Source organism: Poecilia formosa, unplaced genomic scaffold (assembly GCF_000485575.1).
Source record: "Poecilia formosa unplaced genomic scaffold, Poecilia_formosa-5.1.2 Scaffold662, whole genome shotgun sequence".
Classification (NCBI taxonomy): domain Eukaryota; kingdom Metazoa; phylum Chordata; class Actinopteri; order Cyprinodontiformes; family Poeciliidae; genus Poecilia; species Poecilia formosa.
Genome location: NW_006800601.1, coordinates 136,661 through 150,056, shown reverse-complemented (window position 1 = coordinate 150,056; position 13,396 = coordinate 136,661). Strand labels below are relative to the sequence as shown.

The 13,396-nt window shown below is 39.8% G+C and overlaps 1 protein-coding gene across 1 annotated transcript in view; it reads left to right on the top strand.

Moving 5' to 3' along the window:
- Positions 1 to 1,991: 1,991 nt before the first annotated feature.
- Positions 1,992 to 13,396, top strand: part of fam83gb (family with sequence similarity 83 member Gb) — a 19,233-nt gene continuing 7,828 nt past the window's right edge. Inside the window, exons 1-4 of the mRNA XM_007542157.2 lie at positions 1,992 to 3,273; positions 7,182 to 7,349; positions 8,294 to 8,418; positions 11,593 to 12,928. Of these exons, the coding sequence (XP_007542219.1) occupies positions 2,782 to 3,273; positions 7,182 to 7,349; positions 8,294 to 8,418; positions 11,593 to 12,928 (2,121 nt within the window). The 5' untranslated portion in view covers positions 1,992 to 2,781. The remainder of the gene's footprint in view (positions 3,274 to 7,181; positions 7,350 to 8,293; positions 8,419 to 11,592; positions 12,929 to 13,396) is intronic.

Sequence of the window (13,396 nt, the reverse complement as noted above, 5' to 3'; positions counted from 1 at the left end):
TATAAATGTTCTCATGAAATAAGTCATATGTAGAGCTTAATGTGTTTTATTAATGAATACAAAAAAACACTTAATAACAAAACCCTAAGAACTTTTACATTTAATACCTAAAATCAGAAATCTAGCTCCAAACACCAAATTTATATAAAAACATTTTTTACTATGTTTTATCACAAAAGACAAAAACAGTATACCCTTTAAATTTATGCCATCTAGTCTACTCAGCAATTTTCTTTTAGAGAGGAATCTGCACTTTCTGCTTTTCACGAGTTGACAGTTGGCTCATTTAGGCTAAACTATTCTAGCCTAAATGAGCTAGAATAGTTTAGCCTAAATGCTAAACTATTTAGGCTAAACTAAATAGTATTAATGATGCAGCATATCATTAATACTTCTCATTAACGTTCCTCAAAGTCAGTTCATCTTTTTGCGAGTTCGCTGTTACGCTGTCTTAACACTTCACACTTCCTGTGTGAAGCTGACACCCCATCAATGTAAAAAATAAATAAATAAATAAATAAATAAATAAAAAATCCAGCAAATAGTCTGAGTGATTAGTGCTCTTGTGCAGGTGTGTGCCGTTAAAAATTTCGTTTGTGCAGCTTTCGTTTTCGAGATATTAAAAGTTATAATTTTGGCCGATGATGTCACCAGCCCCCATCTTGTTCCAAAACAAACCCAAAGTGGGCTATTTCGTTAGTTCTATTTGTGCAGGTTTGTGCCGTTAAAACTACCGCAGCGAAGTTGTTTTCAAGTTGGATATTGGATATTCGCGCTCCGCGGAGTGAGCGGCGCCTAGCTCAAGGTTGATCCGATTTATGAACGCTAATTATGGCCAGCCGTTCTCAGCCGCTCCCTCCTCAAGCGCTCGGATGTTCACTTAGGAACTGTCAACAAATTGCCGAACCAAACACTCCTAAGAAAAAAATGCAAATAGATATCTTGCCTTGTGACCAACTGACACAAAATTCACAAGACGCACTGTTCTCTAGTGAATTTTTAAGTCATACTCAATATTTTTAATAACTGTAATATTAAAAAGTTTTTTTTTCTTCAATAGTTTCCAAACCATGTGCCCTATTCACTCAAAATCAGTGTGAAACTGTTCTTCGAGACTGGAGAGATGAGGTACACTAATTTTTATAGCATTTGAACATTTTTGATATTGTTTTAGCATTTTTTTGTCAAAATGTAGTATTTTTTCTTCTATAGCTTCTGGGTCATGTGACCCATTTACGCTGAATCAGTGTGGAATTGTTCTACTGTGAAGATGAGGCCTGCGACAGACTGGCGACCTGTCCAGGGTGTACCCCGCCTCTCGCCCGGAACGTTAGCTGGAGATAGGCACCAGCACCCATCCCGACCCCACTGAGGGACAAGGGTGTTCAGAAAATGGATGGATGGATGGATGGATGAAGATGAGGCACACCTAGTTTTATTCCATTTAAACATTTTATTCCTTGTCAGTGGGACATGTAAACTTTTAAAAAACAATCGTATTTCTTAAATGTAAAATTACATACAAAATGTAAAAATATCTAAAATGGGGACGCTACTGAAGAAAAAAAGTAGTAGTATGGAATAAAACTAGGTGTGCTTCATCTATGGCGTTTTGGGCTGGTGACGTCATCGGCCAAAATTATAACTTTGAATATCTCGAAAACGAAAGCTGCACAAAATTTCCTCCAGCAATACTGGAGCAAATTTTAACGGCACAAACCTGCACTAACGAAGTAGATCACTTTGGTTTGTTTTGGGGCCATATGGGGGCACGGTGAACTCTGGATGACCTAAAAAATAATTTTTAGTATCTCAGAAACCAAAGCTGCACAAACGAAACTTTCATCGGCACAAACCTGCACAAACGGTGCACTAACCACTAAGATTATTTGCTGGATTTTTGACGTGGGTAGGGTGTCAGCTTCACACAGCTGTCTTGGCGTCGCTGATGTGAGGTAGAAAAAACCCACACATATTTCTTTCTCCGTCCGGTTTGGAGGAGGGTGGGGTTTAGCGCTTCTCTTTCCTCACCAACTCCCGAGCCGTACACTCCGCCCTTCTGCCCACGGGGCCGAGCTTCCTTTCCCGGATTCAATGATTAAGATACACTCCCTGTATCAATTAGATAAAGTTTTAAGGGCTTTTATAAAAAGTTTAGAACACAAGAACTGCTGTGAACCCGGATACAGTCATGACATCTGAGACGTTCGTGCCACGTTCATGGAGCGCACGGCTCCAACAGCTGCCTGGACATAAACCTCCGAGCTCCGACAACAAAGAGGAAATGTGACTCGTCAGCGCAACAGTTAGTCTGAGTCACGCAGTTTTAGCTACGGGGGATTAATAACTTCTGTCTGTGTCTGACGTGTGTTTTCACCGTCGCGTTGACTCACGGACAGACGCATTCAAGCTCATCTACCGGGACATCTGTCTCCGAGTCTGCTGAACACTGCAACTGCCGTTGTGAGGAGCGGGGCCGCGGCCGGGGTTCTCCGGCCCCTTTCAGGTGAAAGGCGTGGCTCTGGGAGGGAGCGCTTTGTTCAGCCTACACCTGACTGAGAGATTCAGTTACCCGAGCGGTCCGGGTTGAGCTGATAGCTGCTGTTAGCTTATTAAAATTCTAATAAATGGATCAGTTTAAAAAGCAAATCTAGGGTCACTCGGACTCTGTGAACCGTAATGACTTATAGCACGTATTTGAGTCTTGACCCCTCGGACCGACGAGAGGAAACTGGGTCAGACTAGTTTTAGTGCTTATCTGTTCATTTTAACTGGGAGGTCATGGCGTTGTCTCAGATCCAGTGCCTGGATGACCACCATGTCAACTGGCGCATTAGCGAGAGCAAGCCGGAGTTTTTCTACAGCGAGGACCAACGACTGGCCCTCGAAGCTCTCATTACCAAGGGCCGCGATGCGTTCACGGACTACATCCAGAAACACGAAGTCCGGGAGTTCCTCTCGGAAGGAGAGCTGGAGCGTGTCACGCGCACCGCGGAGGCGTACCGACCCGGGTACGAACACCACCAGAGGCCAGAGACGCCAGGGCCGGGGAATTTGACTCCAGGGTCCGGGGAAGAAGCAGAAGACGGGGAGGTGTCTCTCGCATATTGGCCAGACCGGTCCGAAGCCTCGGTGGCGGAGTTGGACCTTGGCTGGCCTGAAGCCATCTCATACCGAGGGGTCACACGCGTGACCGTGTACACGCAGCCTCCCACTGAGGGTCACACGCACATCAAGGAGGTGGTTCGCAAGAGCATTGCATCAGCCCAGAAGGTAGGTGATAAGGAGGAAAATGGCAATAATAATGATTTTATTGGTAGAAGGTAAAAATAATGGAAGTTTTCCTCCAAAAACAGAATATACACATGAGCTAAATCAGGATAGCTAGAGACCCAAAATGCAGCTCAGTGATTCTTGAGAATAGGGACAAAATGGGTTTAAATTTTCCCAATTTTTTAAAAATTATTTCTCAACCCTGTGTATGCAAATATGACAACTAATGATTTGGAAATGTAAAGATGCTAAGGTGCAGGCTCCCAGTTGCAACATAAAAAAAAAATGTAATCGATCTGACTCAGAACTTTGTCATCACCATCTGACAAAAATAAATATAAAATAATTCTTTAATGACCGTATTAGTGATATTTTTACTCAGTTTTACAGACAAATGCTTCCCAAGAAACAAAAGAAATATTATTTAAAAAAACAAACAACAAAAAGTCCATCTGACGGAGTTGACACAGAACTGAAGGTGGTGACAAACTAGTGAGTAAAATGAAAAACTTGACACATGTGAAGTAATGCAATTTATGTAAGATACATTAAAATTAATTGCACATTTAAGTGAGATTTCTCAACAATTTCACTGAAAGAGTCAAAAAAACTGATGGAGTTGACGAAATGTCAAACCACCTCAATTTATATGATGTTATTCTGAAGGAGGTCATATTGTAGCTCATCAGATCCATCAAATCTTTACATTGTACCAAAATTAAGCTTTTATTTCACAAAATTTCATCAAAGTTTTGTAAATTGTCAGTTATGGCGTTGACACATCTTGGTTGTGACAAACAACTTCGGAATAAAACAGAAGAAAAAACTAAAGAATAACTTAAGCTAACCAGAGCTAACTAGCCTCTTGAGAAAGGAAGAGGTCATGGGGTCCTCAGAAGTTCTGGTGCCCCCCAATAATGCCTGATTTTTTTAAAAATTTTTTTACATTCTTTTTATGTCTGACGGTGTTGACAAAAACTAGGGACAAATTTCAATTGAGTTGGAAAATATATAAAAAAATATTTTTAATTCAATTTACTGATACTTTTATAATTATTTATATGAATACTTGCACTTAATTGTCATAATATATTATCTTAGTATTTCTTTAATTGTTTAAACTATTATAATGTATTGAGTTCTGCTCCGGGAGAAGGGATTTTAAAGACATCATCCACCGACTACTATGTTTAAAATAAAAAAAAATATTCAGCAAACACAAGGAAAATATACATTGTTGTGCTCACATGACCCAGGTTAGTTTAGTCAGATATTTGAAAAAATTATATTTTGTGTATATTTTATTCAAATTTTGTGCTTCATCCATAGGACCTGTTTTGTCCCTATTCTCAAGAGTCACTGAGCTAATATTTCTTGTGAAACAATAAAACACTGTGCATCATGATTTTTAAACCCATTAAACGATATGTTCATTTTGTCTTTAAGCTAATCAAATGACATTTTCTTTTATGCACATTGTCTTGAGCTTATTAAAATTAGATCAAGACTAGAGATGCATACTATGATGAATAATTGAGGATCGTCTTGTAAAGGGTTGTAAACTCTATGGCTCATTGGTCAAAATAAGCTAAGCTTAAACTCAGTTCAGTGTAGCTTATAGCTTAATAAACTAAATGATTAGTGTTTTTAAAAAAGTAATGTTTATCATTTATTTAGCAAGTGCTATGTTAAGATAGAAGACTGATGATTTAACTTTATAAGGAGGAAATGCCAAAAAGGTAATCACTAAAGAATCTAACGTTTCACAGAGGGCTGTATCCATGTACATCAATGAAAAGTTTAGTGGAGAAAAAAAAACAACAGACAAAAACAGACACAAAAGCAACAGCAATAATCTCAGCCTTAAGAGAATTGTGAGTCAAACCCATCTTAGAGTCTTTAAGAAACGGACAAGTCATGGACTACAGCTGGAGTCAGGACTTCAAGAGTCACCACAAACACAGACAACTCACACAGACAGCTATAGCTGTCACAAAGCTCATGTTGGACCACTCATGGATGAAGGAGAGAAAGCAGCGTTTGATGATTAGTGGGCAAAGTATTATTATTATTAATTTTTTTTTACGTCAAAGTATATTTTGGAAATCAAAACCCCAGGCTGGAGGAGATTGGAAAGGCGCAGAATCCAATCTAGTTGATGTCCAGTGTGACGTTTCCCACAGTTAGTGAGAATGTCTGGAGCTGCATTATCTGCTGGTGTTGGTCTACTATGTCAGCTCAGCCATATACTAGGGAACTATAGAGCATTTCTATGTTTATACATGTTATACATGTCTTGTATAATAGTGTGTCCATGACTTAAGCTGCTTCTTGTGTACTAGTCACTAACCCTTTATAAATTCCCCTTTCACATAATAAGTGTTGGTGTGTTTTGGACTCTTGCAGTGGAAAAATAAGCTTAGAGGTCTTAATTATTAATAAAAATGCTTTTATAACAATGATAATGTGGTTAGATGCTAGTCACTATAATAAGTACTGCCTGACTGTAAATTCTTTTAGTGACAGAACAGCATATTTGATTTGCTCTTTGTAGAACCAGCGGCCATGTTTCCGCTCACTTGTGAAACCCTGTTTTGACTTTTGGTAACACTTTATTTGAAGGGGGTTGAATAAGACTGTCATGACACTGTCATAAACATGACATAACACGTCATAAACATGAATAAGCCTTCATGAATATTTATGACTGTTGTCATAAAGCGTCATTCGATAAATTATGACACTTTTATTACAAAGTTGACATTTTTCAAAATGTTTTTGTTATGACAACTTGACATTAACCAATAAATCATTACTGTTTAAACTTTACCTTTAATAACATAAAGTTACCTAATTTTTAAAGTGTAATCAGTNCATTTTTAGCAAGTGCTATGTTAAGATAGAAGACTGATGATTTAACTTTATAAGGAGGAAATGCCAAAAAGGTAATCACTAAAGAATCTAACGTTCATATTTATGATTTATTGGTTAATGTCAAGTTGTCATAACAGACATTTTGAATAATGTCAACTTTGTATTAAAAGTGTCATAATTTACCGAATGACGCTTTATGACAACAGTCATAAATATTCATGAAGGCTTATTCATGTTCATGACAGGTGTTATGTCATGTTTATGACAGTGTCATGTCAGTCTTATTCAACCCCCTTCAAATAAAGTGTTACCTGACTTTTCAGTTTAATTCTCACCATCTGCCACAATTTTCTGTCTCATAAATTTTGCTTCGCCCCATCCATGTGCCACCCCTAGACACGCCTACAGTGTTTTATTGAGACAAGTGTGAGCTTGAAGTGTCAGTGGAAAGAAATGCACTTGCGTCACTGAACGAGTTCACATGCCTGCACAATGTACATCACTTTTACCTTTGTTACTCATAAATCTTTAGTCTACAAAAGAAGCGAGAACCATTAAAATAATTAGACTCGGTTCAAAAATCATAAGTTCCTACTGATTGATTAATTTTCCAATTAATCTAAGAGAGGCAGTGCAGTATCGTTGGCAGATCTTTGGCAGAATAATTAGAGTCATCTTGATTATCTTCTAGCTGTGCAGTTTTAAGCTTCTAGTTTGGTTAAGTCAATGGGACTGTTGTTTTTTGTGCAGCAGAGGAACACAGTGTCCAGTCAAGCAGCATTTTATCACCTCTGTAAAACATTTTTTTTCCTCTAACAGTCATCCGACAACACCTGTACTTACTGGACTGGAATAAATTTTTTCTTAATTTATTGTTAGATTCTCCAAAATTAATGGGTTTAATATTGTTGATAACAGTTTACTGTTATCAAACTGAACCCACCCTTGGAACAGGAAACGCTAACAACTTCTGGTTTCCTGTGTGTGTGTGTGTGTGTGTGTGTGTGTGTGTGTGTGTGTGTGTGTGTGCGCAGGTGATAGCTGTGGTGATGGACGTGTTTACAGATGTGGATATCTTTCGAGACCTTCTGGATGCGTCGTATAAGCGTAAAATCCCTGTGTACATCATTCTGGATATTGCTGCAGTGCCCTGCTTTCTTTCCATGTGTGGCAGAGCTGATATGCACCGGGGGCACCTAAAGGTCTGCATGCACAAACACACACACTATTTTGATGAGGAGCTTGGCTTGGATTTGGATTAGATGACAAGTCTGGAGTCACATAAATGGAAATAATTATAATTAAAAAAGTTTTGATCACCCAGAGAACATATTCTTAAGAAAATAACTGTTTTTAACAATAAGATCACACTTTTAGATGTACATCACTAATATGAGAGATCAAAGTTCTTTATTGATGTAGAGTTGCAAGCTTTTGCCTGCAGGCATTTAACTTGCACCAGCCAGTCATTCACTTAACCCCTTTGTTATTGTTTGCCTCTGAGTTAAACTGGTTCAGGCACTAACAGAAAATAATTAGCGTTTCACGGAAATTTTCTACGGGTTTTTTTTTTTTTTTTTTTTTAGACTGGAGGCCAGGAAGATGCTGAATACATTCCTGTCTGTGCTGCAGGCAATTACATAAACCACACACACTCTCAATTTGCTGTTGCTTATAAGTTTCTTTTTCTGTTCCTCTTCTAACTTTCAAACAGCATTATCTGCTTTCTTAACTTTATCTCCTGTCTTAACTTTTCCCTCTTATCTTTCCTTTTTGTTACTGCGAGCTTTTCCAGCTCCTTTCTTTAGCTGCTCCTGAGAGATTTCACACAGAACTCTTGCTCAGCCAGGAACCACACCCTTATCACAGAACCCAAGACAAACACTACAGGGTGTGTCAATGAAGCACGACAGTCCAAGCTCTAACCTGCACAGACATTCAGCATCATGTGGAGGTTATTAAACCTGACTCTTAAGCAACAAGGAAAGGGTTTCTTTTGAGGCTCTCCAGTCTGTTGTTGCCATTATGTTTCCTTTGTGCATTAAAGGCCTTTCTGCAGTGAATGCCAAACCCTGTAGAGATATATAGTGTTAACACTGTATGTGTGTGTGCGTGTGTGCGTGTGTGTGTGTGTGTGTGTGTGTAGAATCTGCGAGTACGCTGCTGTGGAGGCTTGGAATTCTTCACACGATCGGCACAGAAGGTGCGTGGTTCCTTGAACGAGAAGTTTCTCCTTGTAGATGGAGACAGAGCCATCTCCGGCTCATACAGGTGAGCAGCCCATGAGTTGGTTCTTTGACACTAACATACTGATAATACTGTGTTAAAGTATTGCAAGACTGCCTTGTAGGACTTTTAAGTCTAACTTTTTTAGACTAAAGGTTTGTCAGATTTTCTTGAGGTTTGAACAGTGTTTTTACATATTATTTTCAATACCTGACCATTTTCAGTGAAATCAAGCCACTTTAATTCTGACCTGAGCATTCAAGCACAAAAGGCTAGTGAAACCCAGAGAGAAACTAGTATGATGTCAACAAATAAAATACACTTTAACTTTTTTTTAGTTTTATATCATGTTATAATGTTATCCTCTCCTCAAAAACACACCTGCAGTGAGGGTTTGATTCTTTCATGCATGTTTGAGAAATCCTTTTATTTCCATGTCAACCTTTCAGCCATGCAAAACAACCTAGCCCCGTCTTTGAGGGCATCATATCGGAAAGATCAAATATACTATATACAGTGAGGAAAATAAGTATTTGAACACCCTGTGACTTTGCAAGTTCTCCCATTTAGAAATCATGAAGGGGTCTGAAATTTTCATTTTAGGGTCATGTCCACTACGAGAGACAATCTGAAAAAAAAAAAAAGAATCTGGAAATCACAATTTATGATTTTTTTTAAATAATTTGTTTGTTACTGCTGCCAATCAGCAAAAAGACTGGCCCTCAAAGAGCTGTTGGCTCACCTCTAAACAGTCCACCTCCAGTCCACTTATTATTCTAAATTAGAAGCACCTGTTTGAGGTCGTTAGCTTCATAAAGATTCATGTCCACCTCATACAATCGGTAAGACTCCAACCACTAACATGGCTAAGACCAAAGAGCTGTCCAAAGACACCAGAGACTAAATTACAGACCATCACCAGGCTGGACAGGGCTACGAGGCAATTGGCAAGCAGGTTGGTGAAAAAAGATCAACTGTTGGAGCAATTATTAGAAAATGGAAGAAGCTAAACATGAGGGTCAAATCTCCTCCGGACTGGGGCTCCATTCAAGATCTCACCTTGTTGCGTATCAATGATCCTAAGAAAGGTGAGGAATCAGCCCATCACTACATGGGAGGAGCTGGTCAATGTCCTGAAGAGAGCAGGTACCTCTGTTTCCAAGGTTACTATGGGTAGTACACTAAGATGTCATGGTTTAAAATCATGCACGGCACAGAAGGTTGCCTTGCTTAAATCATCACACGTCCAGGCCCATCTGAAGTTTGCCCATGACCATGTCATGGGAGAAAGTTATGTGATCAGACGAAATCAAAATAGAACTTTGTTTGGAGGACGAAGAATGATGAGTTCCCTTCCCAAAACCCCCTTCCTTCTTTTGATTTTTGGGGGTGGAAGCATCATGCTTTGGGGGTGTTTTTCTGCACATGGGACAGGACAACTGCACTGTATTAAGGACTGTATTGTAGAGTTTGTATAGGTGAATCGGTCTGATGTCAATATCTGTATTGGTCCCAATATTGAAAGAAATTCCAGATTGGGTATTGGTGACAATATGCCAGATCTATAAGAGCAGATCTATTCTGTTGCAGTTTATTTTTTACGTTTGACCAAGGTAGTCAACCTATTGTTTTTGTCAGTTTCAGTTTCTGTGTTATTTATTTTACATTGGCTGTTCTACTCCTAGTTGCACTGACTGAATAAATTAAAGTTGTGTTTTTACATGTTTGACCAAGCTTGTGAAGCTGTTGGTGTATTGGTGCAGTGTCATTAAATACATTTGTAATTCAGTACATTCGACTGTTTGAAAAAAATTGTTTTAAATCAATTCAGCTGTTTTTCTGTAACTGAGCGGTAGCAGCCGATATTAAATATCTGTATTGGGAGTAAACAAAGCGGATCCCTGCATCCCTAGAAATTTGGGGGGTTTATATGTGAAAATGTCCAAGGAACCAACTTTAGACGACTGAATCGATATAACATTTATAAAATGGAAAAAATAACAGCCTCTCTCAATCACAAGACTGAACAATTCTGTCAGTGGTGGCAGATTTGGGTAGACTATGTAAAATCTAAAAGATCTGATTTCATTTTTAGAGACCAAAGTTGATGAAATCTCCTTGGCAATCCACTCTCCTATGATAGCCATACTTCATAATTATTTTATACTATGTTTTTCGTTGGTGTATTCTTTTTTTGTGGTTTGCCTTTTACACTTCTAACTTAATTTTTTCTTTTCTTTTGTTTTGTCTTTCACACTCTTACTCCTTGCTTTATAATTTTTCTCAGGGAAGTGACGTTGCATTTTTGTTTTGACTATTATAATGCAATGGTCCACTTGTCCACCTTATTTCAAATGTTGAAGTTAGTTTTGTGATGTAGAGGCCTTAGGTCATGTAAATGATACTTCCTTGAGAATTAATAAAGATAAAAGAAAATGTCCAAGGAGTAAGAATACTTATGTAAGGTCCTTAGTGAATGATTTGTTAGAACTGTCAGTACTTCACATCATGTCCTCTTTTTTTGACTCCCAGTTGACCTGAGAATATGATAAAGGAGTAAAAGGCAAAAACAGTAAAATCCATCAGTTATTGTGAAACCTCTGTACAAGCAAATCACTTTCAGAGATATTACACCCTGTGTAATGGTTTCACTATCCAATGTTTTCTTTTCAGACTTGTTGCTGCATGATGCATTACACCCGTTATCATCTGATGCCAATTTAAATAAATTAGCCTGAACTTCCTGTATGCTAACACTGAAAACTTGGTCTTTAGTTCTGAGCCGTTCCTGCCTTCTCCATCACCACTGATTCTTCCAGAAAATTTCATCCTAGACAATTATGTAATTTGATCAAAACATAATTAGATGATGTTTGACTTTAGCAAATAGATAAACTACATTACATTATGACCCACAGTGTAGGAATCTGCAGACCAAAGCATGTTCAGTTATCGCTGTGACCTTTAATCCAGGGGTGTCAAACTCCAGTCCTCAAGGGCCGCTGTCCTGCAGTTTTTAGATGTGCCACAGGCACAAAACACTGGAATGAAATGGCTTAATTATCTCCTTCTAGTGTAGATCAGTTCTCCAGAGCCTTGCTAACGACCTAATTATTCTATTCAGGTGTGGTGCAGCAGAGGCACATCTGAAAGCTTCAGGGCAGTGGCCCTCCAGGACTGGAGTTTGACACCTGTGCTTTAATCTATGTGTTATTCCAGTTTCACCTGGTCCTCATCCCGTCTGGACCGGAACCTCATCACCGTCATCACAGGGCAGGCAGTGGAGACCTTCGATTTGCAGTTCCGGGATCTCTACCTCATATCCCGGGGAGTGTCCCTGAGCAAGGTTTCCTTGAAGGACGAGCCAATCCCTGACCCACTCCCTCAGGCGGTACCGGCTCCTGTCCCGGCTTCTGTCGCAAGGAAACTCATCAATCCCAAATATGCTTTGGTTGCAGCGGGAAATCACACCAGTCCCACCTCCTCTGACCAGAACTCAAGTAAAAAAGAATCAAACTCCCAGAATCTTGCTGGGCTGAAGGTGATGAAAGGACGTCTTAAAGAAGTTATGGAAGAGGCGCCGTTACATCCGGGCTTAGTCAATCTGGAGAAAGCCAACTTAATCCCCTATCTTCCCACCTGGCCAGAGCCAGACCCCCCCAGTGACGTGATCGGCTTCATCAATATTAGAGATGAAAAGAGGGCGCATCAGGTTCACTTACAGAGGTCAGAAAGGTTTGAGGTTAGTCAGGCTATACGCTTCAGTGCACCACTGACTCAACTAGTGGCAGCTGAGGAATCCACCTCAAATCAGGACAAAAAAGAGCTAAAAACGGAAAAACATAGCAATCCTAAAGGTCCTACTGCTGTAGTTTCAGCAGAAAACAAGCAAACAGAATCTCCAGATTCCCCTCAGCAACCAACCACAACTCCACAACATAAACCACAACTGCCAAAGTCTCCAACCCAAGCCAAAGTTTCTGCTGATTCACAGCCTACACACAGCGCTGAAAAATCTCTAGCTATGGCACATGCAGGACCTCCTGTCCCCAAACGCCGCACGCTGCAGTTAGTCATAGACCCCACTTCAGCAGAGCACCCTGGTGAAGCTCAGGTCACGCTGATGAAAATGGATCAGGTTGATAATCTGCATACAGAGCGCACTCACAAGGAGCTTGTGCCCAACCGCAGCCAGTTAGCTTCAAAGAACGATGGCAGAGACTCGGGCAGCAATGAAGAGGGGAGCCAAGACAGCACTAAGGTCATATGTGACCAAGCAGTCAACGAAGACCCCTCAAGTGCATCGACGGCATCAGAGGAGGAGTTCTATGACTGTCCTCAACAGGAGGCCAGTGACCTGCTGATCAACGGCGGTCAGACTGGATCTGGCAGAGGGCCGTCCCACGGAGACGGACTCAACATGATGGCTCGCTTCTCTCAGAGCATGCTGGACCTGCGGGAACCCCACCAATCGGAGGGAGGCGCTTCCCTCATTCGTCAGTCCCAGCAACTACCCAGACTGCAACATGCTTCCCCACACCGTCACCTTGGACAGGTGAGCACAGAATTCTACCCACATGCTAGTCTGTATGAGGTGCTAAAAGAATGAGATGGTCACAGAAAAGAACTAAAATGACCTATGATCATCTTATAAACTCTGTATAGCTTTACTGTGTTTTTGGGTGTGTGTGAGTTTAGTTCTTCAGTTACCAGTCAAGACAACTTGCTTTGTTTGAACTATTTGATCCAGGGCCTTAAAAGCCTAACCCCATGCTCTCTTCCACATTTTCTCAGGTTACAACAGAATTTGTTGTTGTCATGAGATTTTGTGTGAAAGACCCATACAAGGTAGCATAAATCTGTAAAGAAGAAGGAAAATATAATGATTTACAATATTTTATAAGTACTTTCATTCAGCTCCCATTTCACTTATACCATAAATTAAAATACAGTTAAAGCATTTGCTTTCAGAAGTCAATGGCCTTTATTAATTGATTATATAATCAATTAATAAAGGCCATTG